The following is a 27,771-nucleotide window of genomic DNA, read 5'->3' as shown; positions in this document are numbered from 1 at the left end:
TAAGTAGAAGTTTTTTAATTGAAATTCAATAGAGCATCTAAACTTTTGTCGCTTTGTGCACGCTCATGACTGTGTATTTACTACACGGGACAAACTCTCATTCCTTACCGAATAGTTATTCTGCATTACATCCAAGAATCTTGTCTGCTTTTCTCTCTTAGTCACTCATGTGTGAAACTGCGTGATAAGGTAACACACGAGTGCATTCTTAATTGCGCACGTCCTTTATCAAACCATCGCCCAATTACGAATGACGTACAAAACAAAAAGAAAAATATTTTGTTCACTTTAGGTGGCATGCTTCAAAACATGATTTGGTGAAATTATGGTCTTTCAGCGAACCGAATCCTATGTTAACGAAGGTCGATGTACACACGTGTAATCAGAAGCACACACGGTATCAAAAATATTACGAGTACCCGTTTAGCTCCTGAGCCCAAGTGATGGCTAAAACGCCCCAAAAGAGGCAAGAGGCCATTGGAAACAGTTATCGGAAGTCTGTTCCTTGTGCCAGGTCCGTGCATTTATAGTTTCGAGACTCAAGATCAATTATAAATTAATTTGGTGGCTAGAGAAAGATAAACTCGAAATAAAAAAATCCCAAAAGTAGCCTCATAATGACGTAAGAAGCTAATAAAAAGCACCAAAAAGCACAAGCTCCGTCAATTAACATTAAAAATGATTTTAAAATAACCTTTTACACGAGTTAAGAAGGTTTGCACGCGGTTTGGACGCTGTTTGTTTCCAAACCTTCTCGTACTCTGAGAGAAACAACTCCTAGGCAGTGCAAGGTTTTTCCTTCCCCTTCGCGTGCGAGGCATTGATCGATCAAATCCTTTATTTGACAACGATAATTGTTAAAGCTGTACGGTTTGAGGGATCGTTTATCTAAGGATCTAATGTGCTAATGGATTTACGAAAGTTCGCAATTTGTCGAAAACCAAAGATATACAGCCATTTCGAAAAGGTAAAGCTAACTAAATTTCATGCAAATTGCAGTATTTTGAGGGTTTAACTTTACAGGTGTTATGTGTGAATAAAATCTTCTGATATGAAACTACATGTAGCATGCTGAGGCATGCTGAATAACTAATGAAACGGTTTTTTTATATGTAAAGAAGAGATTTCATGACTCGATCGCTATTCAAGTCTATAGCTAAGTTTACGATCAATAAGTCGATTAAAACAGGGGCACTGATAAAACCTGAAGGATCTAGGAAATAGAGGGGAATGGCTTTCCCCTTTTTTTCGTTCTCAGGCCTGGTTTGTTCTCAACATGTTCGCTAATTTTCGGCCGGAAGACACCCATGCACTCAGTTCGATAACGTTGAAATGGTAGGAGGGTGGGTACAAATGTACTACAATTCTAGATTTTGTACGCTGTTTGAAATTTCCTTGCTTTTTTGTTCACTTACGGCAAGAGCAGACACCAATTGCTTGTACCGAATCAGCTTATTATCATTTGATGCAAATTTCTACGTAATATTTTTAATTATTCAAGATTGTCTCTTTATTGAGTGACAGCCGGTATTGGATCTTGTGACTCCCATTACAAGTGACGTGTAGCCAAAACCCGCGATTCGTCAGAGCTGAGCCAAGAACCTGAGCCGTAAACTTGGCCAAGGTAAGCCGAGAAGAGACAATTGAGACGTTTAACCCGCCAGCGTTGAGTCGCCTTTTCCGCTGCTTCTACAATAACAAAATCCCCAACTTCCGCGCTCCGTAACGATCTCATATTAGTGTGGTCCACGCTCACTCATCGTTGGCTAGAAATTCCCTTTTTCTACATTTTGAGATCTATTGTATGACTTTCCATAGAAAGCATTCAAAGTATTTTTTTCCAATCGTGTGAATATCTTTAAGCCAGCTACAAAACTGTTTTTCAAAAGAAAATACCGAGATGACTTCATCGGAACTTTCCTTCGAGACCCCTGGAATCCCACTGACCTTTGTAACTTTCACTCTACCCCAGGTTTCCTAAGTTTCTATAATGGCGGCTTTTTTACGTGAACGTCGTATTCCATGGAGAGTTCGGGCGCTCTTTGCTGAGAAAGGGTTTGTTTTAAACGTCTGTAGGCAACTAAGAAGGCCTGAACATATCGGAAATTACATTCAAAGGAAGGTATTTTTCTGTAATCGTATTTACAAACGATGAAAGTCGAAATGGAATTAATTCAGCATTCAATATAAATTTTGCAAGTCACTATATGTTAGGCCATGTTCCATGTGCGTCAACTTACACGCTATCTAGGATAGACTACGCTTTTAAAACAAGACTTGGAACTGAAATGAGATCCACCATAAGTCTGAAGAGATCACTGAAAATCACTTGACCCTACTTGCCATGGGTAAATTCATTCTCCCAGGATGGTTACCCACGGATTCATATGAGCTCCTTCTTCACCTTCATTAACAGTTTTCTCAAGTTTCCTTATTACAAGAACGTAATTGCAATGTTCTTTTTTCCTTTTTAATTGAGTGTATTTTCTTTTAAAGGAAAGTACAGTTTGCTCTTATCATTTTCAGTGTAGGTAATTGGAGTTTTAGGGTAATGTTTACTAGTGCTGCAATATTCCAAACTTTCCTTAGGAAATAGCTGATGGCTGCAATAGTGATTCTATAAATATTTTTTTAATCCAGCTATCCTGCAGGATATTATCTCGTTGTTACAGAATGAGCTTCATCCCCTTTAGGCTGTCAATTGCTTGAAGTTTACAACTGGATTTTGCTTGCATAAGCTAATTCTTAATTTTTAAACAAATAAAGTTTAAAAATAGAAAATGCCCACTCTTACAAAGCACCCCCAGAAAGCTTTCAGGGTCACCTGCAGGATAGCTGCTTATAAATACATTTATTTACATTATGTCACTACCTGTTCTAGATTTACCTCGCTAGCAACCAGCTAGTAAAGAAATCTAAATTTGGTGGCCAACTTTTTCCTCCTTTACTTTCCCTTACTTGGTGGGGAGCATCAAAACCTCAGGACACAGGGACACCACAATCAAAGGAAATGAGTGAGCTAGAACTTGATATCAAAACAGCAGATGAGTTATTTGATGAGACCAGAACACAAGAAGTGTATGACCTACTACTAAAGCACAAAGATTTGCAAAATGCTGAGATTGAGTGGAGATTAGCAAGAGCATGTCGAGTATTGGCTGAAGAGTGTGACGATGCAGATGCTAAGAAAAGATTGACATATGAAGCTCTAGAACATGCCAAACTCGCTTTGGACCTTGATGACAAGAATTATGCAAGCCACAAGGTCAGTAATACTGCAGATTCCATGTCTATTTTGGAATCATTATGTAAGGAAACAACTTAAGTAACCATAAATTGATGTCTATTTTGGGAGTTTTGGAGCTCTTTTTTTGAAAATGTAGTCATGGACTCAGAGGTAAATCTAAAACAATTTTATGGGTATTATTTGGCATCTTTGATGTTGTGAAATCATATGCTTTTAACTCCTGATTTAAGTTAGTGGATAATTTATTTTCATTTGTTAAATTAAAACTGTTATTATTGTCAGAAAGATTTTGGGAATCCTGATATATTGAACACACAGTCATACTACTTTGATTTAAAAAACATGGTACAAGATCAAGATGTTGCTCTGAAAAAATTACAAAAGCCAAGATTGCAGCCAACTTTCATATATGGTTTTTGTTTGTTGGGGGAGTTGGTGGGGGGGAAGGCCAGGGGATGCATTTGAGATATAAATTAAGTACATTGCTCTCCTTGAATTTCCTGCAGTGGTATGCCATCGGCCTTTCCATTGTTGGTGACTATGAAGGAAATAAGGCTAAACTAGAAAATTCTAAAATCATGAAGGATCATTTTGAGGTAAGACACATGATCACTATTGGGAAACCTGTACACAAGAATCACGTTGTATGAGTTACAAGGTGTTTACACTTACAGAATAGTTTTAAGTCAAACTATCCTTCCAAATAGTATAGTTTATTTCACCATCTCTTTAATATTACCAGCATTTTAGAGTCAGTAGATTTGAATTTTATTATTAAGTAATACATAACCAGACAGTGTGCTGTTGTTTTCTGATACAGAGAGCGATTGAATTAAACCCAACTGATCCTACTTCAAGATATTTACTGGGCCTCTGGTAAGTTAACCCTGCAGAGCAAGTATCTATACACATCTAACTGATTATTTTATTATTAAAGTAAATTAAATTATTGCAAAAAGTCAGTCTCTAAATTGATTGTAGTAGTGAATAATCAATAATATTAAACTTCTTATCCTTTTTCAGGTGTTTTACATTTGCTGACATGAATTGGTTTACCAAAAATATGGCTGCTGCTCTCTTTGCTACACCACCATCTTCTTCATATGAGGAGGTAAATGAGTAAGATGTTCATGCTGACTGATACATAAAATAATTCAAACTTTTAAACCCTCAGTATCCATATTCTTCATACTCTTATCTGTTCATTTCCTTTGGTATCAGTAAGGATAATGCATCTAACAATTAAGAGCTTCTGAAGTTGGTGAACATTTCCTTGATCCTCATAACCTTATGAGCCCAGCAGCTTCCTGGGTCTCCTTGCCTTCTGTAAATTATAGTGCTATACCAAAAAAAATTTGTATTGTTGAAAAGGAAAATAAATGATGATGAAAATGAAATGGTGACCTTAACATACTGTTAGAAGAAATAGACTCTGGTCACCAGTAGGGTTTAAAAGGTTCAACTCAGTTACAACTATAACTTAACAGTGACTCTCTCAGTCCCTGTTGGGTTAGGCAGGTCTTGTAATAAATTTCTTTGCCTAATTTAAAATTGAATAAACAAATTTTAAATTTAAGTATAGCTTAGCAATAATTGGTCATAATAATTCAACATTGAAATTACTGCTCAGGGTTTGTTTACATAAACTACAGTCACTGTAGGTAGTACATTTTACCAGACAGCTATGGAACAAACTGAATTACTTACTCATGTAACACATTTTCTTCCTATCACAGGCTTTGTCACACTTTCAAGAAGCTGAAAAGTGTAAGATTTATTTTGAGGAGAAAAAAATTATGACAACTTTTGAATTTTTTTAATTAAGTCTGCATCTTTTTCAGCCTAACTATTTTTATGAATTTCACGCAGGGTGTAGATAATGTTGACTGTCATTAATCTTACCATCATAGTGTATTCTTGGTGTGGTATGTTACTGTACTGTCTTGTCGATATCAAAAGTCAGTTTTTAAATTTGGAAAATTGTATTTCAGTAGAGCCAAACTTCTTCAGCAAGAACCATCTTATGCTGGGAACAACATTATTCAAGCAAAAGAAGAGGGAAGAGGCTAAAGTGTGGCTTAGTAAAGCAGTAAATGAGAATCCACTTAAAACAAAAGACGATAAAAAAGTATGTACCCTGGCTGTTGATAATAATGAGTAACAGATATTTCGAGTGAAAAAAAGCACAGACTTTTCTCATTGTGAGGTACTTAGAGTGTTACCTTTGTTTACCGTCCATGCCAGGTAGACTTAAAAAAATGAACTTCATTTTAGCTGCTATTTCTCCACATTGCTAAACTCATTGGTTTTGAAAATTTCCAGAAAGCCAATATCAAGGTTTGAAGGCATCAAATACAATTTTTTTTCTTTTTTTCACAGGCAAAAGAGGAGGCTGAGGAGCTACTTAAACGTTTATAAACTACATTGATTTCAGAGAGTGGATTTACAATTAGGTTCATCATTAAATATGTTGTAAGGGTTGGCCTATTTCAAATTGCATTAAACACAATATACTGACAAGAAAACCAATTTGTAGATGCATTTATTTATTAGAAATTAACATCTAAAATTCTAGATTCCATGGTTCTAAACCAGGATTACAAATAACTGTGGAGCAAAGTCTGTGGGAAAGTTTCCTCTCTATGGAAATCAGTACATTTCATTAGTTAATTAGAATTGAAATCTTACACTGGACATACATATTTAACAGCTGGCTAAGGGTCATGTATAGTCCTCAACTATGAACAGTACTCAGATTATGGTAAGGAAACCTGACTAGTTTCAGCATGGGTTTAGTAACTGGAAGGTAAGACTTACAGTTCTGCCTCATGCATTCGTATCAACAAACTGAAGTGTTACATGGTGGTCCCTCCTGCCAGTACTTGACAGCAACATCGCATGATTGCAAGGGTGAGATTTAAGCAGCATTTGTTGTTGAAATGCTGTGGGTGCTATCTTCTGGAAGATGCTGAGAACCCAGGTGACAGACGTGAGTGTGTTAGGAGTAAAACCTAGTACAAGGTTTATAACAGCATATGTTGTTACAATACTGTGACTGCTATCTTCTGGGAGAAACTGTGAACCCAGGTGACACACACATGTGCGTGTCAGGTGTAAAACCTGGTACAATGCCATCTGGGCTGCTGCAGCTATCCAAGTAATCTTCTCCTTCATCCTGGAAAAATAAAAATAATGCTGGAACATTTAAAAAGCGTTACAAATAAACCATACCATTAAAATTTAATGTGCATACCCTTGATTGTTCTCTGCACCTTATATTTTTGTTGTTTTCGATGAAGTTTTTTACAAGGGTTAGGGTTTGGGTTTGCATTTCTTTTGCAATGGATAGTTTTAAGAATATCTTATTCAAAATCTGCCACACTCAGCATGTGTGAGGCCTGCTCAGTTTTACCAATGAGAATTCCAGAAATACAAACCCATTAAAACTAATATTGATATTCTTTTCTAGTTAAAACTGATCTGACAACATCTTACATATGTTTCTGAATGTTTCCTTTGATCATCTTCTTCTTCATCATCATCGTCATCATCTGCATCGTGTTCCAATTCCTTCCATTCATGATAGAGTGGCTTGATAAACTTTGACGATCTGTTTTCAGTAACATTACCTCTCAAAGTTAATACTAGGTCAATAACTAATTGTTACTAATGAGACTAAGTTTTGTTACTATATCTTTTGTTGTGAACTGTTCAGCTTTTCATTAAGAAACCATGAATGGTCACCAGGATCTTACAACATATTGTGCAAGAGTTAGGTTGGGAGAAAGAGGGCATTTTTAGGTAAATGTGAAGAAGATACGGAAGCAAGTACACACAGTACTGTACTCCACAGATGTATTTCTATTTACTGTTTTCAAATATGAGGGGTTTAGATCAATGTTGGTCTACTTAACACTGTCTGGCTGGCTGTTTATAATGCATTGGTATCACGTCTACCAACAGGTTACCAACTTCTGTGCGTGGGAGCTATCTTTTCACTTTTACCCATGTTTGTATGTGTATTAAAAACTTTTATGCCACAAGTAAAAAGCATGATTTTGTACTCACCTTTTCAAAAGGTAAGGATCAAAAGGAAAATAAGAATCTAACTGGTTCTGGAAAGACAAACTCCTCACTGCATGGCTGGATGCTGTTGTTGCCACTGGCAACATCATTCTGTTGTTTTGTTCAATAATTGTATAGCAAAAAACCAGCTCGTAATGTCTGTTGATTTAAACCAGCCATTTAGTATGTTCCACAAAAGGCAATTTGATTTTACAAGCTAGTAACCCTTGAATAAAAGGTGAACTAAACATTGCTTGAATGAACCAGAAACTCTGTTACTTGCTTACAATAGAAACCATTTGAGGGTCTGCAAGACAATATGTACAATAGAAACAATTTGAGGGTCTAGAGGGGAATGCACATAGTGATAAATACAATTTTACCTTGTGATATATGCAAACAATTTAACAATGCTTGGTAAGCAAACCTGCATAAAGGTCAGAGCAGAAAGCAAAAATGATTAGTTGATGTACTTTTCGAATCTTATGACAATCACTTTGAACTTAAAGTTATTTGCATGTATGCTGTACACAGAAGTGGTTTTAACCCTTTAACTCCAAGGAGTGACCAAAACAGAATTGCTCCTTACAATATCAATATGTAGTCAAGAATACAAGTGACGAGATTAAATGTCAATTTGGCAATTGTGATCCAATATCAAATTCTCTGAAGTAACATGAGAACTGCATGGCAGACAGAAAGGAGAATTGATTGTGAGATCTGGGAGTGAGACTGGGTTAATGCCCACCCCTGCCCTACAACCCTGCACACTGTTAGGCAACATGGATTACAGGTAAAAAGAAAAAAAAAAGCATGCCAACCCTGAGTGGATTCATGCGGCAGGTTACAATTCTGTCCAGGTTAAGTCTTCTTATGTACTTCAGTCCTGTGAGGAGACAGAACTTTTGTTTAATGTTCTAAAATAAACCAGTTCCAAAATCATTTAAGTTGTTAATTAACAAAATTTCAACCCAAAAGCTGATCAAAATCATTCAAATGATTTGAGAGAGAGCTAGTTAGTTTGACACTATTTAAAAGAAATACACTGAAACAGAGATGAACAAAGGGGCATTAAAATCTGTTTGTAAACCTTTATCATACCTCCTTCAAGTTCAAGCAACTGTTTGTGGCGAAATACAAACATGTAGAAAAGTGCCTGGAAATGAATGTTCCATGATTTAATGGCAATTATGATTTCAACTAAAAGTCCATTCATAAAAAAATTTTTCATACAACTTAGATCAGTATTTCTTCTGTCAATACAATGGCAAAAAAGGGAAGATAGGTTAGGCCAGAAAAACTCTCTTGTTTTCAGTTTGGTTCCTTCCCTCTCCACACTTCATGTTTTTTACCTTTGCGTCCCTCCTGTTTGCACAATTCCAATAGTACAAAGCTAAATTGTGTGCAAGTAACTCTTGACCAGACATCGCTTGATTAGCTATGTTGCTTTATGTTTTTGTAAAAAAGGTAAAAGAAAAAAAGTACCAAAAGTAAGAAAACTGCAAGTAATCATCAGCTTACCTGACAAACTGAGTAAAACGGGCCATATTTACCAGCATCAGGTGTTACACAGCTTGCATCATGAGTGTCAATATAGCTGTAAAGATATCAAGCATATCTCAAGACTGATTATGTCCCTTACTATCAAACACATGCTATGTGTTTTAGATACACTTACCAGTGAATCCAGTGCACAATAAGGTCCAGACAAGTTTGCACTGTACTGTAAAATTAAAAGGTGACATACCATTGAATTATTGCCAGAATCTCCCTAAATATTACATTTTGAAATTGCTTTAGGTTAGTAAATTGTAAGTTGTAAAATGCTTGTCTATTCATTTATTTATTTATTAGCTTTGCCAACAATACATACAATATAGAACATGGGTTAATAACAGGCTTGTAACCACAACAGCAATAGCCAGTTACTGTGGTCTCAGGAGTATTAAAATAGTAAAACTAAAATAGTAAAATGATTACATCAATAATTAATAAGTAAGAACAGCATGGAGTTGGTGTTGTTTTCAGGCTGTGACATGAATTACATTTTGTACAGATAGTTTTATGAGTCCTGGGATTGTCAATGTCATAGATCTCTTAGAGTGCAGTTGAATAATAACACATCAAAGCATGTTTGAAGTCATCTACATTGTTCATACCTAGGTTAAGCTCATCTGACAGTGTGTTCCAGATTCTTATTATTCGTAAATATAATAAATGACCGTTCTTTTTCTTTCTTTTCATTGGCACTAAAGAAAATTGATCTTTCTAACTATACATTATCACTTCAAGCATATAGCGTAGACATTTTACATCAATACAATGATCAACCACTCAGTTTCCATACAGTTGATATGTCTCACTTGAGCTCAAGGAGCTATCTTTGAATTTCTCTATCAACTAGTCCACTTTTGTCACTTTCATGGCAACTACAAGTCTTACCTAATGGGAATGTATTTAGCCCTGGCTGTAAAACTTGCAATGTAAGCTGCACTAGCCTGTCTGATGATAGCTGGGGTATTAGGTTCCTCAATCTGGAACACAGACACACTTGAATGACTACAAAGATGATAACAACAACAGAACACATGTCCAATAACTACTCACTGATTACAAAAAATTTGAAACATGATCTCAGATGATGAATGAAGCATTACTTAAATAACCATCTGTATATCTCTGTATCAACTTACCAACAGTGGATTCTTGTGATGCCAACCAGTGCCACAGTAGATTTGTCACTTTGGCATCACTTTGGAACCCCCAGTCAATTTTTGTTTGTAAATTTTGACTCTATTCTAGAATTCAGACACCCCTTTGAAACATTCATTGAAATGAAAAGCTCCTCAAAAATGGAAATTTGTTGCCATTGTGACCTCCTTAGCTTGTCTTTATTTTAAGCAGTTTTCATGCAATTCAGTTACTACAGAATTGCCAATAAATTAAAAGAATTAGAAATGTAACCATTGCACAACAATTGCAGCCATATTGCACATAGCCATTTAGTCAGGATTTTGTAAAACATCCACTAAAATTTACAAACTTAAATTTAAAAACTTTGCATTAATTCCTAATGTAACCAACACAGGGCTCATTGGAAGTGAAAGTATTACCTTCTTCCAGCAAACATCAAGAAGGGAATTGGAAAAATACTGCAAAAGAGGAAAAGAAAGAAAGGAAAATCTTGAATGAAATTCAGATAAGGAAAAGTATCACACAACCTGCATGAATTTTCATGTACGGTTTTACTGACATGTATCATATTGACTGAGTTAGGGTCAGCTATCAGTCATGACATTAATAAACCTTGGTGCACTTGGTTTGTGTGTCTATAACCATGGGCCAAATATGTTACCATCTGGCACTGTGCCATTCAGAGAATAAGCACATGATACAGTGCTTCTTGTTGAAGCAAAGGTGGGCACTGACAGGACTAGTTCCCTGGTAAGGAGGGAGTATCCTCTTCAGAAAACATTAGGCATCTTATCACTTGTCTACAATCAAGTGTCAAGGAAGAGATATCCATTTGTCTCAATAACTGTATGTGTCTATAATGTTTTAATCACAATAGAACTGCTTCCCTCAATGAAAACTGATTTTCTGGAAACTGCACACATCTTAAAGATTAACGACATCTTGATGACATGTGTACTTGCTATTAAAATTAATTTGTTATTAATCAGTGAGTCCTAAATGGAAGGGGAGTGAAATAACAAAAATTCCAAGTGTTGAAGGTTTTGTTTCATTCTGACTAAGTATACAGTCAAGTTTTTTCATACCAACCTGATCAAAGCTGCAGAGTAGAAACATTATGAACTGAATATGGCATGATGCATGTGTAGGGAGGATGACTTTGTCAAAAATCTGTCAAATCAAAATAAACTTGTTTATTTATGATCTTTGTAGAACTGAGTTAACAGTCTGTATGGTGGTGTGTCATAAGTGCTTTCTGTTGATGAAAAGAAAATTTTCAAATATGGTTACTGACTGTAAAATAATTAAGCTTAAAAAAAAACTTGATAACACAAGTTATGACTTACCACCAGTAACTCATTGAACAATTCAATACCACCATCAACTATATACTCTCCTAATAATATGAAAAAAAAAGACAATTAAAACACCAACAGCCTCTGCCAAGTGATCAAAAACATCAACAGGAGTAGCAACAAGTTGACAAAACTGCTTCATACAGAGATATGTTGACACTTCTCATTATTTCTGTCTAATAATAATATAATTATCTGATTTATATTAGTGCTTATTGCACATCTCTAAGTGCTAAACAAGAAATGAGTCCAAATTTATTTTCAGACACTGTACTATGTATTTTAAAAGGCTTCAAATTCAGAGGTAAGAAAACATCTCTTAAATCAAATATACAACAGACTCAGGCAAGTTTCCATGTTAATATTTCAGCAGCTTAATAATCAATTAAAGTTACCATCCATGTGGGTAACTTCATGAATGTACTTGAACAAGATTTCCATCAAAATGTCCAGCCTGTCTGCCATTTCATTTCCCATACAGTTTACTTCTTGTCCTTCACCACTATCTTCCACTGCAATGTTGGTGGCATCCTGACATTTTAAACAATAATAAAGTCCAGTAAATTTTCAGTAATTAGATACACTGGCCTATGGAATTTAGATAAAAAAGTTTAAATAAGTGCTCCATGCTGTGACTGTTTGGTCAACAAGGCAAGTAGTTAAAAGTCACAAATTTGGCTGCCTAAGCCCATCTGTCATGTAGCAAACTGCAGCACCACATAACTTAGTCGTGAATGAAAGTGATCCTCGCAGCAATGTGCACTACTTGGGCAGTAGTGAAAGTAAGGCCTGAAAAAAATTCAGGCCTGTACGGGATTTGAACCCATGACCTCTGCGAACCCATGACCTCTGCGAACCCATGACCTCTGCAATACCGGTGCAGGGCCCTCTGCACCGGTATCGCAGAGGTCATGGGTTCAAATCCCGTACAGGCCTGAATTTTTTTTTTTTTTTTTTCAGGCCTTACTTTCACTACTGCCTAAGTAGTGCACATTACTGCAAGGATCACTTTCATTCACGTCTTTATCCGCAGTTCAAATATATGACTTTCATATATTCTTAACCGTTTGTGTTTGCTGTCTTAAGTTAACATGAGATAACCTTCTGTATAAATATATACAAATTCTACCATTTCCACTTCAAACTGCGTAGGATCTTCTTCTTCAGGAGTAGTTTCATGATGTTCAAGTTCATGCTTAGGAACTGCTACCTGCAATTTAAAACAAAAGGATCATAGAATTTGAGATAAGAGATGTTAAAAAGTCACAAAGTTCTAACTAATACGAGGGAAAGTATTTTACTAATAATTAATGTTAGTAGTACATTATATGATTTTGATGGTTATTTCACTCTTTTCTCAAGCAGTTTGAAAATATTAATGAAATATATATGTACTTTTTTCTTCCCTTATCAATAAGGTGATGGACAAGGCAATTGTATATTTTACATTGAAAGAACAATGCCTTTTATTTTAATGTACAAAGGTGAAACAAAACAGCTATGATAATTGCACTTTCCTTTCAAAATAATTTTAATAATACAGTATAATATTATAATTATATATAATTCATATATATGTAAATGTTATATGTATAATATAGTATAATATTATATGTATATATATGTAAATATTATTATTATTATATATAATTTATTCTATCAACATTTTTTAAATGGAAAAAGAAAGATGTATATATTTCATGGTACATATTTTCAAATTGCCTTCAATCCTCAGTCGTTTATCAAGCCACCGTCACACGGAACGACAACAACACCTCTGAAACATACATCGGACTCACAGAAACCAATTTCAAAACAAGACACAGAAATCTCACCGCATCATTCCGCCACGCCAAGCACAAAAACTCTACCGAACTTAGCAAACACATCTGGACACTCAAGAACGACAACATTGACTATTCTATCTCATGGCGCGTCTTATCATCTAACTCTCCTTACAACAGCTCCAGTAAAAGATGCAACCTCTGTCTAAAAGAAAAATTCCTGATAATTTACCGACCCAACCTCTCATCACTAAATAAGCGTAATGAACTCGTATCTTCATGCCGACACAGAAACAAAGCGTTGCTACGCAACAGCTGAACTTTAAAGTTTTTAAGTTTACCGCGTATTATGCAAATTTTCCTAGTATATAAACGATAGTCACATGAATATTCTTTCATTAAACCCCTGAAGAGTGAAGCGATTCACGAAACAGGCTTGTCGGGAAATGTAGTTACGTCCCTTTTTTCCTCTCATAATATTTATTCTGCTCTGCTTCAACATATTGAGCACTGTTCCACGCGAAAATCGACTTGCAGACTTCCTATATATATATATATATATATATATATATATATATATATATATATATATATATATATATATATATATATATATATATATATCAAGATAGGAAAAAAAAACAAAGAGACTGTACCGTCATCCCTATGAGCCTGTTTCAAGGTCTCACTCATCAGGGGATTTTATTATCCCCCAATGAGAGAGTAATCACGAAACGGGCTTGTAGGGATAGGAGTATAGTCTCTATTTTTTCCCCTATCTCAATATATATTGTGCTCTACTTCTACATATCAAGCACTGTACGATAGAAAAATCAATACACAGACTTTCTATATATATATATATATATAAATGTGGGGGTAGAGTCTACCTTGGCATAAAGGGCTCAATGCTGTGGTAGCAGAGCTGGGTATATATAAGTGAAAGAGTCAGAGAAACTCAGAGTAACAGAGAATCAATGTGTCCTCTTTGACTCTTTCACTTATATATATATAGAAAGTCTGTGTATTGATTTTTCAATATAGGAGTGGTCCCTTCCAACCATACAGAAAACCAAACAATGAGCCACTCTACATCAATGCAAAATCTAACCACCCACCCACTGTCATCAAATAAATACCCACAGCCATCAATTGCAGAATATCAGCCTTATCTCCTAACAAAGAAACATTCAACAGAGCCAAGCCTCTCTACGACTAAGCCCTAAGATCAAGCAGATTCAGCATAAACCTTCACTACTACAAGAAAAACACAACCATACCCACGAAAAGAAATAGAAAACAAAGCATCATCTGGTTTAACCCCCCCATACAACAAAAATGTCCAAACCAACGTAGCTAAAACCTTCCTCAACCTAATCACCCCATCTTTAACAAGAACAATGTGAAAGTCTGCTACAGCTGCATGCCGAACATGGGCAGCATCATCAACAACCACAACAAGAAAATCCTTACCAACAACAACACCACACCGCAAAACAGATGCAACTGTAGAAAAAAAGACCAATGCCCACTAGACAATAACTGCCTCTCCACCAGTGTAATCTACAAAGCCAAGGTGACCACAGACAAAGATGACACAGGAAAGAACTACATCGGACTAACTGAAGGAACAGTAAAACAATATATGCAACATAAACTATCATTCTGTCACATAAAATATGCCAACCACACCGAACTAGCAAAACACATCTGGAAACTCAAGGACAACAATGAAAACTACAAAATAAGCTGGTCTATCATCTCTTCAGCAAGTGCCAACAACAATATTTCCAAATGATGTAACCTCTGCCCAACTGAAAAACTCTACATTATCAAAGCTGACAAAGCAAGCAACCTTAACAAAAGAACTGAATTAATTTCCAAATGCTGCCACGAGAACAAATACTCCCTAGTGAATATCAACACCAGATTACAATAGACTTACTAATTAGCTAATTACTGTATATATATTTAAACTAAGTGAGGTATGCTCTTCATTAAAATCTGTCTGATGATCGTGTAAGCGTGAAATTCAGAGTCACAGAAGAGTTGTCTTATTGATTTGTCCAATTTTCAGAGATATATATATGGTAACTATAAAAATTGTAATTAATATCAATATGATATTCTTATACTTACATCAATCTTAGTAAGATTGTCAATGATCAGTTCCAGAATGTTTGCTCTGAGGCTAGGGAGGTATTTTGTAGCCTGAAGAAGGTTCTTCACATAACTTTCCTGTAAATGATGACGTGACAAACACCAATAGTAAGTATATACTATTAATAATGATTGTAACTGTACTTTGCAAACACCTTTTAAACTATATAAAACACAAAGCTGAAGTTCCCTTTCCCGTGAAAAGCCAAGTTCAATTGATCAATATTTAAAATGGTTTGATAATATAGAGATATGATACAAATTTAAAATTCTGAAAAATGTATAAGTAAAGGCTGCTGAACTACAAGCAATTAGCAGTAGGACCTAAATCACAAAATTAATTACCTGAAATATCGTAGGTTTTCTCACAAATGGAAAATTTTCTGACAGTACAGATATCAAAAACTGTGGAACTCTGTTGAAACAAAATTATTAAGATATTCCAGCTTCAAACATGTAAGCATAGTTATATCTTATTACATGGACCAGGCTGATAGGAACTGGCGGCAGGAACTATCCTATCTTGATTCCTTGTCACATTTTTATCAAACATTTTTCCAAAGTTGTAGTTTGATCAATCTTTAGGCTTTCAAAACTGAAGGGTTCTAATGTGACAAGTATAGTCTGAGACCAAACTGAAAAGTTAAAAAATTTTATTAGCTTTAACTTACGCTGGAACCACTTGATGGATAGCATGAAGGGCTTCATGGGCATTACAAAATATTTTCTCAGAAACTGAAAGAAATGTTTTATCAACAATTAATTCATAACTAAAAATCCATGGAAAAAAAGAATGTTCACCTTTGTTGAACATTCTTGGTGAAAAAAAGAATGTTCACCTTTGGTGAACATTCTTTTTTTGACATGTATTAATTACTGAAAACGATATATATAATCAGTGTTGGGCAAAAACCAGTATTAAGCATGAACAAAATAAAAACAATGTTTTTAGATGTTTCACTTTCAGTGGGTGCAAAATTGCCACCTCTCAAGTTGCAGTAGTTTAGTTGGTACAGTAAGTTTGGACCCTCATGCATACCTTCAGAATCACCTTTTTCTACTTGCACATCTCGAAAAATGGCTGTGGATAAGATAAATAACATAATTCAATTTTATTTTCATGACCTTGTCAAGATCAACTGCTTTTTACCATCATCTTTTGTCCATGAAAATAATTTTGCATTCTAAGATTGTACTATATTTAAAAATTCATTCATTCACACTAGACATTACCTTTTTTTTTTTAAGCATTTCTTACGTTTACATACAAAATGGAAATTAAGAAAGAAAAAAAAGAGTAAAAGACACACACACATACACACCCATACACACACTTATGTGGTACAAATAGAATACCAAGCTAAACACACACAAAGCTATTACAGCAATACAGTTACCTAGTATGTAAATTACAATGACATCACTTTTTTAAAACTAATGATGAAAATTAGTCATGACATCACTTATTCATAAAAATGCTTATTAACTTTTCCCACTTTCTAAAATGATTGTTTAATTTGTCTCTTTTCCCAGCAATATGGAGTTCAGTATTGTAAACACGCCTTGTCCTGGCTATTAAACCTTGGATAGAAGGTATACCATTCTGGTATTTCCGAGAGTAAATATAAAACTTACCCAGAAGCAAAATATGGTTAAACAGGAGAAAATCCTCTGCAATATCGACCTTACCAAAAATGACATCTTCCTCTCTAAGGTTATCAACAGAGATGCTATAATCATGCAACCAGGACAAGACATGTTTCCAAAAACTAGACGATACTCTACGGGAATTACTTGCAATACTTTGGATTTTGCTTTCTTTTTTAATTTTATTCATAGTCAACTTGCCTAAACTATATTTCACTTATTCACAACTATTTATATTTTATTCATTTTCTTATCCAATAAATACATTTAAGACATGCTTCAGACTGACATTAAATAATTTTAAAATTTAGCATACTGACAATAAACAATATAATTCAACAAGTTAATATTCATTACATTTAATAAACTAACTACAAAGATTTCTTTATTGAGGAAATCTTACATGGAATAAAGAGCTTGACAATCATATTAAGGCATGCTCTTAAGTAATATGTCTGGGCAGACACAAGGCTTGTCAGGAATTCAATAAATTCTTCCACTGTTTTCTCACCACATAGTGCCCATCTGGTATTCTAAAATTGTAATAATTCCATGATAATATCAACATAAGTGATAATTTTATTATCAATTGAATACTGTTCATAAAATCAATAAAACAATAATGAGTGAAAATTATTATTTCTCAAAACAGACTTTCAAATTTGGGACTGAGTATAATACACTGTCTAGATGGAGGTGCAAAATAACAGTCAGTGATAACATTATTATTCAAAGAATATTGATGAAAAAAAGCATATCTGAAAATTAAAAAAGGATGCAATTTTTCTTTTTTATCTTACCAGAACTGCACCAACTAGTGTATCATACTGCTTTGTGAGATGAGAAACACAAGTTGTTAATGCCATAAGATATCTCTGCAAGTGGACTTCCTACAAAGAAGATCAACAAAATAAATAGGCTTACCAGAAATTCAGATTTGTTTTTAATGGTGTTAAGATAAGCTAAATCTCTTTCACTGCTGCACAATTTGGAACATTAAAATAGCTTCATCACTTATTTATTTTAACTTAAAGCAGTCTACAATCTGGCTATCTATACAACTGAATTCTTAACATGATGCAAGGGTTAGTAGAAATCAGTACCAACACATTAATTAAGCTGCTTTCCATATAATCACCAGCATGATTTAATAAGATTTCTTCTGATCAGCCAAAAGTCCAAGTCAATGCTACATACAATACTTTATCCAATGCATTGCTATACTGCTTGATCAGGCACTGGAAATTCAATTTTTTAAATTCTATCATATATACCAGGACCTCATTGCTGATTAGCACTAACCCAAATTAAATTTCTGTTTTTTTATTCCTCTGCTCAAAAGCATTTTTCGGATTATTTTCTCTATCCTTTTAAGGGCATCCAATGATCAAATTGTAGACTAATATAATTGTATTAAATTTTCTTTTAAGACCTTCAGATTAGAAATAAGATTTCAGACTAGCCTTGAGTTATCTTAAGCCAGCTTATAACAACCCGGCCAGAGAAACACAAAAAAATCAGCAAAAGGCATGTATTTCTAGATTAAACTGATTTAAGTGGAAGTTAGTGGTGAACACAGGCTCTAACAAAGTACTGGTACTGAGCACTAACTTTTTCCCCCTTTATTGTGATCTGAAGTTCTGAGGAAAAGCCAATTTGTTGTTATGTTTTGTTTTTAGGAGTGGGGTGAGCATGCAACAATAAGGGTGAACTGGAACTGATTGGTTGGGTCGAATTTGAAGGGAAAAACATGTAATTATATTGTTCACCAAAGTTACCTTGATTCCAGGGTCAGCAAGTTTCTGAACCAACAGATCATAATCTTTAGTTTTCCCCTAAGTTAACAAGATACCAAGTTGCTGAATTAATGAGGTTAAATAGTGGTATTTGATTGTTGGGAAAACATAACATTTACTAAATGCATTTGTCTCATGGGTAAACATTTATATTTACATGCATTGGGTCGATAAAATCATTAAGATATCACACCAACCAAAAAAATAAAAAACAAATAAATAAATAAACAAGTAAATGAATAGAATACAGATATATCAGTATATAAATGAATGATATAAAAGTTGAGCAAAGGAAACTATATGAACTATATACAAATATTATTAAAGTAAAGCTGATAACCTATATTTAAAAGTTTCTAAGGAGGTTGATGAAACAATGGCCTGAGGAAGGCAGTTCCAGTCCCCTATAGTTTTTGCAAAAAACGAGAATTTAAAACAAAAGAATATTGCCGGCTGGAGTGCCTAAATACCGGGAAAATAATAAGTATTTGTGAAACCTTCCACAATTTACCGCTTGGTATTTTTTCCACTATAATAGAAAGTTTTATGAAGAATGATTGAGACCAACTCACCAGTTTAGCTTTCTCCAAAGCGTCTGTGATTAACGACGCGAGGACTTCAGCGCCGCTCGGACCCCGATCATTTTCGTTCGGGTCTCTGTCTACAGACATCGCCAGAAGTCAGACACCGGTGACCTATAAAAATATTTCCTTACTATCAAACATAACTCTGACATGTCTTCAAGCATTTTCATTTCAAACTTGGTGAGGAAATTAGGCCGTGAAACACACCAAACGGTGGCCTGGAGCTAAGTTCCCAGAATAGTGAGATATTTTGTATAATTTACATGATGTAAAACCAATGTGGCGGCTACGAGAGGTGACGCGTCTTATTGGCTTCGCCTTAAAAGGTGTTCAACGTATTACATCGATTGGTAAGTCTTCTGTAATCAATTTTAGTTTCGTGTTTAGCTTTTTTGTCACTTATTGTGATGAAACAATCGCATGTTTCACCGATTACATTGTACAACTTTGTATCGTAAACACTATTTATATTTAGTTGCACCCCTCCTGAATATAGTCGGGACATCACGCACTCGACTCATATCTTGCGTTACATTATAAGTTCTTGGACGCTTTGTTTGTGCATTGCGGTTGAGACACATTTCTTTCACTGTTTTCTAAATGTTGATATTTATTCATGCTCATTTAAGGAATACCACCTTGGGTGCTAACAACTCTAATTGAATCTCCACCCTCCCCTCCCACCTTACCCTTCAAAACAAAAACAAAAAAAAATTGTTTCACTGATTTACCACTATAAAGTCAGCTACAGTCCACTCTCTGCTAACGGGCACTCTTGTAAGCCGACAGCTCTACTTAGACATGTTTTACCTCTGTATTTACACGTTCCCTCAAGTGGACTCTCTCTTGTACGCAGACGTGGACACTTTTTGAAAGTGAAAATTAGATTTTTCTTTTGTTTATGCACTCTCATAGGTGGACACCCTGTGCTTGACATTTGACTCTTGGCAATAAAATTTGTCTTTAATTTGCAAATCAACAAAAACACAACCTTGACAGAGCAACAGAACAGTTGGGATCGGTTTTGTGAAATCTTCATTTGCCTGCAGGAAAGCAAGCTGTCAGTTCATCTGGCATATAATTAACACCCCCTATTTTTCTTTGGTGTCCACTTAACGAGCCCTTTTTCTAATTCTTGAGAGAACTGACTGTATGTAGTTTAGACCATAAAGGTAACATGTTATTTAAACAGGTAATAACAGGCTAGATTATCTGAATAATATATGTTATCATTAATGTCTGCCTATCTACTAAGTATTAATCATCTTTTGTTGAATGAGTGTGAAGGCTGCTCAGTAAAAATAAATGTACTGAAATGATACTCACTGAAAATTCCTTTAGAGATATTTAATTAATAATAGTGATTTTGATAATTTTGTTATTTATTCATTACTCGAGATTTTCCTTAAATTTCCCAGGAAGTTACAGAAACATAGGCAATCGTCTCTTGCAAACCCTGCCGGCTGAGAGCCATTCAAATCCAGTAAGCATTGTTCACACAAACATGAAAGTTCACATACTTCCTGCTCTTTCTGATAACTACATGTACCTTGTTGTTGATGAGAAAACACAAGAAGCTGCCATAGTAGATCCTGTGGAACCTAAAAAGGTTTTGTATTTATTTAATCTCTATGTATTTACTAGTTTTACTTACTATTATTTCTTAAATTTGAAATGAATTCTACCTGAAACTTAGGTATCACTACTGTTTTGTCTTATGAAGTTCCTTTATACTCTGCTGTCATTGGTAGATGTATAATAGCTGTGATTGGTGCATTTTTAAGATGTATTCTCTCAGTGGTCCCCTGGGGACTTTTTGACCTCATTGCTTAAGGAAAACTAGCAGGCATTGTCATGAGACAATCACTGATAAGTGTATTTGATGTTACACTATGGTTATTACATTATCACAGGCTTTTATTTATAACAAATAAATAAAAGGGGTAAGTTTGTAAAGAAACTGTGGTGCTGTGTCAGTGAGTGGTAACAGGGAAGTATTATCAACCAAGTTGATAATGTAAATTGGGCACTGAAAAGAAATTCAAAGCTAATGTTTTGAGCGTCAACCCTTTGTCATGAAATGTCAGCTTTTAAACTTCTTACCGTGGCCAATTTATGTTATCAACTCAGTTTATAATACCAAATTATTCATAAATTTGTAACAGGTTGTTAATGCTGTCCAAAAAGAAGGAGTAAAACTAACAACTGTGTTAACTACTCATCATCATTGGTAAGTGACCACTAATCAAATGTAGGGTTTATACTTCATGATAGAACATTTCATAGTAAGTTTGTCATGTACATCTTTTACTCTGTACTATGCTTTATACGCTCTATATGACCACATTGGAATACTTAATTTATTCCCCACTCAGACTGTTTATAAAATGTACAGCAGTCTAGTCACATCCTGTATCTATGGTTAGAAACTGAGGGTAGATATGGCTGTATCTTTTGTCGATAGGGTTGATGGCTGTATCTCGGTTGACAGGGTTGATAGCTGTATCTTTTGTTGATAGGGTAGATAGCTGTATCTCTTGTTGACAGGGTTGATGGCTGTATCTTAGTTGCAGGGTAGATGGCTGTATCTTTTGTTGATAGGGTAGATAGCTGTATCTACTGTTGACTGGGTAGATAGCTGTATCTACTGTTGACAGGGTAGATGGCTGTATCTATTGTGGACAGTATAAACTGTATTATTGAAAGTTCAGATAGCTCTATCTACTGTTGACAGGGTAGATACCTGTATCTTTTGTTGACAGGGTAGATAGCTGTATCTATCATTGACGGGATAGATAGCTGTATCTATTGTTGACAAGGTAGATACCTATATCTATTCTAGACAGGGTAGATTGCTGTATCTTTTTGACAGGGAAGATAGCTGTATCTATTATTGACAGTTCAGATAGCTCTATCTACTGTTGACAGGGTAGACACATGTATCTATTCTAGATAGGGTAGATAGCTGTATCTATTCTAGACAAGGTAGATACCTGTATCTTTTGTTGACAGGGTAGATAGCTATATCTATCATTGACGGAATAGATTGCTGTATCTATTGTTGACAGGGTAGATACCTATATCTATTCTAGACAGGGTAGATTGCTGTATCTTTTTTTGACAGGGTAGATAGCTGTATCTATTGTTGACAGGGTAGATAGCTGTATCTATTTTTGACAGGGTAGATAGCTGTATCTATTGTTGACAGGGTAGATAGCTGTATCTATTGTTGACAGGGTAGATAGCTGTATCTATTGTTGACAGGGTAGATAGCTGTATCTACTGTTGACAGGGTAGATAGCTGTATCTTTTGTTGACAGGGTACTGTATTTACCTGTGTATAATGCACGCCTGTGTATAATACGCACCCTAATTTTTTACCTCTTTTGTCTAAAAATAAGTTTTCAAGACAAACACCAAAAATTAAAACTTCCGTTTTTCCATTTAATTAACAAGAGCTGGAAATTCATCAATAATACGTTTACAACATTTTCTAACTAGTTGCTACTACAAATATCGCATGCACAGAGCACCTATTTACAAGCTTTTCTATTCAATTACAGTCAAACATTTTACAAATGTTGTAACTTGAAGTCCTTATTCAAATGCCTAAATTCACAACTTGAATTATTATCATAACAACAATTCATAAACATTATTTCTACTCATGATCACAGCACTGCTGGTTGCTTGAATATCATCACTCCATTGCGTACGATTTAAATAAAATGTTCAGTGTCTCTAAACAACGAAACCTTCAAATTCCAACTTGCAGTCCGATTCAAATAGGTTTTTGATGACTGAATCATCAAGTTCATCAGTGATCTCGGTTGAATTGTAAACCAATTCATCTTGTGATCCATCCCAATTGTTTGTGGTCCCACACTTCAGGAAAGAGGCAGCAATAATTTCTGACAGAATAGCTTTCCACACTTGCGAAATCCACAAAAAAATCAGTTATTTAGAAGCCTTCTTTTGTCATCCAGTGGCAGTAAATTCATGAATACCACCAGTCATCCACTGCTTCCAGACTCCACCTTTAAATGGTTTTTTCAAATATGGTTTGAAGGACACGTTTACAGTATCTGTCATGTGAGCTTCAACAGTTGTAAACAAGCAAGCTTTCTCCTCCCCAGGCCACCGATCCGTGCACTTTTATTTTTGTTGTGTTTTTAACGTATGCAAATTAGGATGTGCTTGACAAACAATGGAATCCATGTATGATACGCACCACAATTTCGATGGTTATTTTTATAGAAAAAAAGTGCGCATTATACACAGGTAAATACGGCAGATAGCTGTATCTTTTTGTTGACAGGGTAGATCACTTTACCTACTGTTGACAGGGTAGATAGCTGTATCTACTGTTGACAAGGTAGATAGCTGTATGACTACTTTTGACATTGTAGATAGCTGTATCTATGTTTGGCAGGGTAGGTAGCTCTATCTACTGTCATCAGTGTAATAGCTGCATATATGTATGACAAGGTAGATAGCTGTATCTATGTTTGGCAGGGTGGATGGCTGTTTCTATTGTTGATGGTGTTGATAGCTTTACTCATTAACTTATGAGTTTCCCTATTCTGTCAGGGATCATGCAGGTGGAAATGCAGAGTTAGCTGAACTTGTGAAGGGGCTGACAGTTTGTGGTGGTGATGACAGAATTGGTGCATTGAACAAGAAAGTTATTCATGGTGATCAGTTAAAGGTTTGATAAATCATGATATAGTAAATTTGCATCCTATATACCAATATCAAATAGACTTGCTTGAAGCTTATTATAGTAACTGAGGAAAAATGTCTGGCTGAGCAATGCCCAATGACAGCTGGCTGATGACTGTTGTGTGTTGTTCAGATTGGAAGCCTTGATGTCAAATGTCTTTTTACACCTTGTCACACAAGAGGGCACATCTGCTATGTTGTTATTGGCCAACCAAGTGCCGTGTTCACAGGTAAGGAACATCCTGTTTTGCTTCATAACTACCTTGTTGGCATATCAGGTGGCCCATAAGGTGAATTTTTTTCTTCAAGATTGGAATATTTCTTTTAATTTTTTAATACTGAGAAAACAGTGATTGTATTACTTGCATTGGGTGTCAGTCAGTGTAAATGGCAGACTGCGGACTGCAACCAGGGGTAAAATGCAGACTGAGGGTAAAATGCAGATTGAAGACTGAAAACCAGGGGTGAAATGCAGACTGAAGACTGAAGATCACGGGTTATGAAAAATGTGTGAAATTTATGAACATTTCTGGTTTCTCTCAATGATTAAACTTAAAAAGAACTTGAGACTTCTTATTGCTCTCAATTTGTTTCAATCAATTTATGGAAGACTGTGCCAATTTTCCAGTGAATAAAAATATGTCACAGCAAAACTAAATTTCTCAAGCATCAGGTCAAGTTGACCATGATAGCCACAGATTTACCTCGCATTAATACTGAAGTGAAACACCAAGTGGAATAAGAAACGCAAACACCTGGGGATATTGTTTGGAGTTTTTTAATTAGACTTTTATTTTGCACCCACAAATTTGCACTAAATTTAAAGAATTTGCATGCCTAACTTTGCAGCGCAAAACTAAGGTACAAGAAACAGGTTTTTATTACATCCAAGTAATCAAAATTGCTGATGTGTGATGAAAGTCTATCGATACTACTTTCAAGGTCAGACTAAGTTTACATGAGCTACATGTATGTTAAAGCTACCTAATGTTGCTCAACAGAACTGTTTATTCCCTAACAAGGAAATAATGTTTTTAGCTGGTTGTGAACTGCATATTCAAACACTTGCATTTCTAATCATTCTTACCTTAAAACAATATATCCCCGCCAAAACCAGTGAAGTGCGAAACATCAATTGTCATGACCATTATTGACAGCCTCTCACAACTTATGCGGCCTCAATCCCAGCTCACTCTTGAAGTATTTCCAGGGAAACGGATTGTTTTAGAACCGAGTCTGCATTGATCCATAGTCTTCAGTCTGCATTGTACTCTCAGTCTGCCCTTCATCTTCAGTCTGCAGTCTGTGTTTTGCACTAACTGCATTGGGTGTCGTACATTCCCCATTTGACTGATGCAGGCTTACGCTGTTGTCAGTCAACCATTTTGTATCTGTTTTTTTTTTTGAGGTGACACCCTCTTTGTGGCAGGCTGTGGAAAATTCTTTGAAGGGCATCCTTCAGAAATGTATAGGGCCTTAATTGAGATACTTGGAAAATTACCCGCGGATACTGTGAGTATTTATAAACAAAAGGTGACAAGTGAAATTCATAACTGTAATTATAATACTAATTATTCATTAATTTGAAATGTGCTGTGAATTTAATTTCTTTGTACTCCTGATAGCCTGCAGAGCAGGCATAATTTTGGCAAGCAAGTGCTCAGTACTTTCTTAACAAAAATTATGGCCACTATGTTTGATTTTAAAGGCAGCAGATGGCTTGGGAGAGAAAGAAATTTGTACCAAGATATGATGGCCAATAGTCAAAAATAAGGAGATAGGTGGGGGAGGGGAGTGAAGTCTTCTTGCCCTTCCCCTTCCCCCCACCCCCAACCATCTACTCTAACTTCAAATCAAACATGGCTGGCATGATGTGTGTACTGTGGGCTACACTCTTGACTAATGATATTCTTGATGGAGCATACAAAAATAAAATGTTTTGTTAACTCTTTCCTTCCTTAGAAAAACCATATAATTTATCCCTTCTATATCATTGTATTAACGGCAGAAAGGTGATGAGAACAGAGAAAAACATTAAGCATGGCTGATATTGTTTAATTCAACACAAATTCTCCAGGCAAAAAGTATGAAAGATGTTTGGCAGACAGAAAGGAGATTCAGTTTTGAGATCTTGAGAATGAAAATGTTTAATTATTATTAGTAAACAACTTTATTTTCCAGCTGGTCTATTGTGGTCATGAGTACACAGTGAATAATCTGAAGTATGCTGTTCATGTTGAACCTGAAAACCCAGAAATTCTCAGACATATTGAGTGGTCTAAGGTAATTGATAGTTGTTAAAAATGGTACAATGTGCATTTAAATCCTCAACAAATTACATTTTTTTTCTCAATGTATTTGTGTAGCGGGTAATGATAGCATGGATTCACATTCTAGTTATCCATTTTAAAAGTTAAATATAATCAATTTATTTTAGAACAAAAGAGAAGCAAATGAACCAACAGTTCCATCCTCTATTGGCAAGGAGCTCAAATTTAACCCATTTATGAGAGTTCAGTAAGTTGCATTTTAAAATTTTGTACATTTAATAAATGCTCCAGAGAATGTGTTTACTACAGTAACTCAAGTTCTAAAGCTTAATTCGCTATTAAATGGCAAAGAGCTAATTAAAAGTGGAAGATATAATTATTCGACCATTGTCTTTTCTTGAGATGAAAGTCTACCATGGGCTGCTGTTGAGGGTTCACAGTAAACTCATCTATGACTTCATAACTTCATTAAAAGAATCTACAAAAAGCAGACAGCTTTAAGAAATTTGTCTATCTATCAAATTGAGGGTGCTTTTTACTTAGGGTAGAAGTTTGAGAATTTCTTTAGACCATTGTTGTCATCTTTGTCCATATAACCATCATTATTCTTATTATTATAAGATATTAAGCAAAGATATTTAGAAATGTTGTTTACTGCTGTCGTGGTTCAAAGTTTTTCCCTGTTTAAAAATTCTGAAACTTGTTTCTCTTTCCTCTCGGATCTATTATAGTAACATATCAGCAGAGACAGGGAAACACAAATTTAATTGGTTTAAAAACATTGAAGCAAAAGAAAAATTCAAAATACAAACTAGCCTTTGCTATTTTGAACTTGTGAACTTCTTTTGTTTTAGTGAGGAAAATGTGAAGAAATATACAGGAAAATCAGACCCAATAGATGTGATGGGAGCCCTTCGGCAAGACAAGGACAAGTTCAAACCTAAACACTGACTGGGATTAGATTCGGAATATTTATTTATGCACAGTGCTGAAGAAATTAATTGCTTTTATTTCAATCAAGATTGTAGGGTTTGTACAGACACCAGCAGTTTTGGCAAATGATTGAAATCTGTAAACTAGTTTACCATACCTTCAAAGTGAAAAAATAAATTAATAGTTTAAAAACTGCTTGGTAATTATTCAGAAGTTTTTCTTTTAACACCAAGCTATAAGCTACAAAAGGAGCAAAATAAATGTTTGTACCAGTTTCAGAATTAAAGGAATTCCATGAAGACACCATTTAATTAACAGAGACAAGTGTAAGGGAAGATTATTCTTTACCTAAAACCTGACTTGGAGGGATCAATGTGTCGCACTTATTTCATCTTAACTTTCTCATAATTTTAGGTATGATGATAAAGTTGGGTAAAAAATAAATAAAATCTAAGCATTTTTTGTTTGTGTGAGTTATACTCTGTGCCTTTGTTTTTAGTTTTAGGAAAAGGGT

The 27,771-nt window shown here is 35.0% G+C and overlaps 3 protein-coding genes across 5 annotated transcripts; 2 read left to right on the top strand and 1 right to left on the bottom strand.

Annotated features, from left to right (window-relative positions):
- The first annotated feature begins 1,506 nt into the window (after positions 1-1,506).
- On the top strand, positions 1,507-6,491 carry LOC131785837 (regulator of microtubule dynamics protein 1-like). 3 transcript variants are annotated; one of them, XM_059102788.2, is made up of 9 exons: positions 1,539-1,624; positions 1,973-2,122; positions 2,882-3,265; positions 3,754-3,843; positions 4,068-4,123; positions 4,271-4,358; positions 4,984-5,014; positions 5,239-5,375; positions 5,627-6,491. In XM_059102788.2, the coding sequence occupies exons 2-9, from the start codon at positions 1,991-1,993 to the stop codon at positions 5,663-5,665; spliced, it is 957 nt and encodes a 318-aa protein (XP_058958771.1). In that variant the 5' UTR covers positions 1,539-1,624; positions 1,973-1,990; the 3' UTR covers positions 5,666-6,491. The 3 variants fall into 3 exon arrangements, with proteins under 3 accessions (XP_058958774.1, XP_058958771.1, XP_058958775.1); XM_059102792.2 differs by having other exon boundaries at positions 1,563-1,624; positions 2,077-2,122; positions 5,627-5,776; XM_059102791.2 differs by lacking the exon at positions 1,973-2,122 and having other exon boundaries at positions 1,507-1,624; positions 5,627-5,776.
- LOC131785836 (RNA polymerase I-specific transcription initiation factor RRN3-like) lies at positions 6,281-19,461 on the bottom strand. The gene is made up of 22 exons (XM_059102787.2): positions 19,321-19,461; positions 18,731-18,787; positions 17,753-17,842; positions 17,356-17,485; positions 16,345-16,386; positions 15,977-16,040; positions 15,651-15,720; positions 15,285-15,383; positions 12,491-12,571; positions 11,757-11,892; positions 11,353-11,402; positions 11,096-11,176; positions 10,426-10,464; positions 9,755-9,846; positions 8,991-9,035; positions 8,834-8,909; positions 8,414-8,468; positions 8,134-8,198; positions 7,696-7,739; positions 7,316-7,471; positions 6,743-6,857; positions 6,281-6,422 (listed from the first exon to the last, which is right to left on the bottom strand). The coding sequence occupies exons 1-22, from the start codon at positions 19,417-19,419 to the stop codon at positions 6,306-6,308; spliced, it is 1,803 nt and encodes a 600-aa protein (XP_058958770.1). The 5' UTR covers positions 19,420-19,461; the 3' UTR covers positions 6,281-6,305.
- A 5-nt stretch (positions 19,462-19,466) lies between these two features.
- LOC131785838 (hydroxyacylglutathione hydrolase, mitochondrial-like) lies at positions 19,467-27,717 on the top strand. The gene is made up of 9 exons (XM_059102793.2): positions 19,467-19,682; positions 20,751-20,941; positions 21,498-21,562; positions 23,923-24,040; positions 24,188-24,284; positions 25,463-25,566; positions 26,236-26,337; positions 26,492-26,571; positions 27,179-27,717. The coding sequence occupies exons 1-9, from the start codon at positions 19,610-19,612 to the stop codon at positions 27,273-27,275; spliced, it is 927 nt and encodes a 308-aa protein (XP_058958776.1). The 5' UTR covers positions 19,467-19,609; the 3' UTR covers positions 27,276-27,717.
- The last annotated feature ends 54 nt before the right edge of the window (positions 27,718-27,771 follow it).

Source organism: Pocillopora verrucosa, chromosome 8, assembly GCF_036669915.1.
Source record: "Pocillopora verrucosa isolate sample1 chromosome 8, ASM3666991v2, whole genome shotgun sequence".
NCBI classification, from domain to species: Eukaryota; Metazoa; Cnidaria; class Anthozoa; order Scleractinia; family Pocilloporidae; genus Pocillopora; species Pocillopora verrucosa.
The sequence above is the reverse complement of the archived record's forward strand: the minus strand, read 5'-3'. Positions and strand labels throughout refer to the sequence as shown.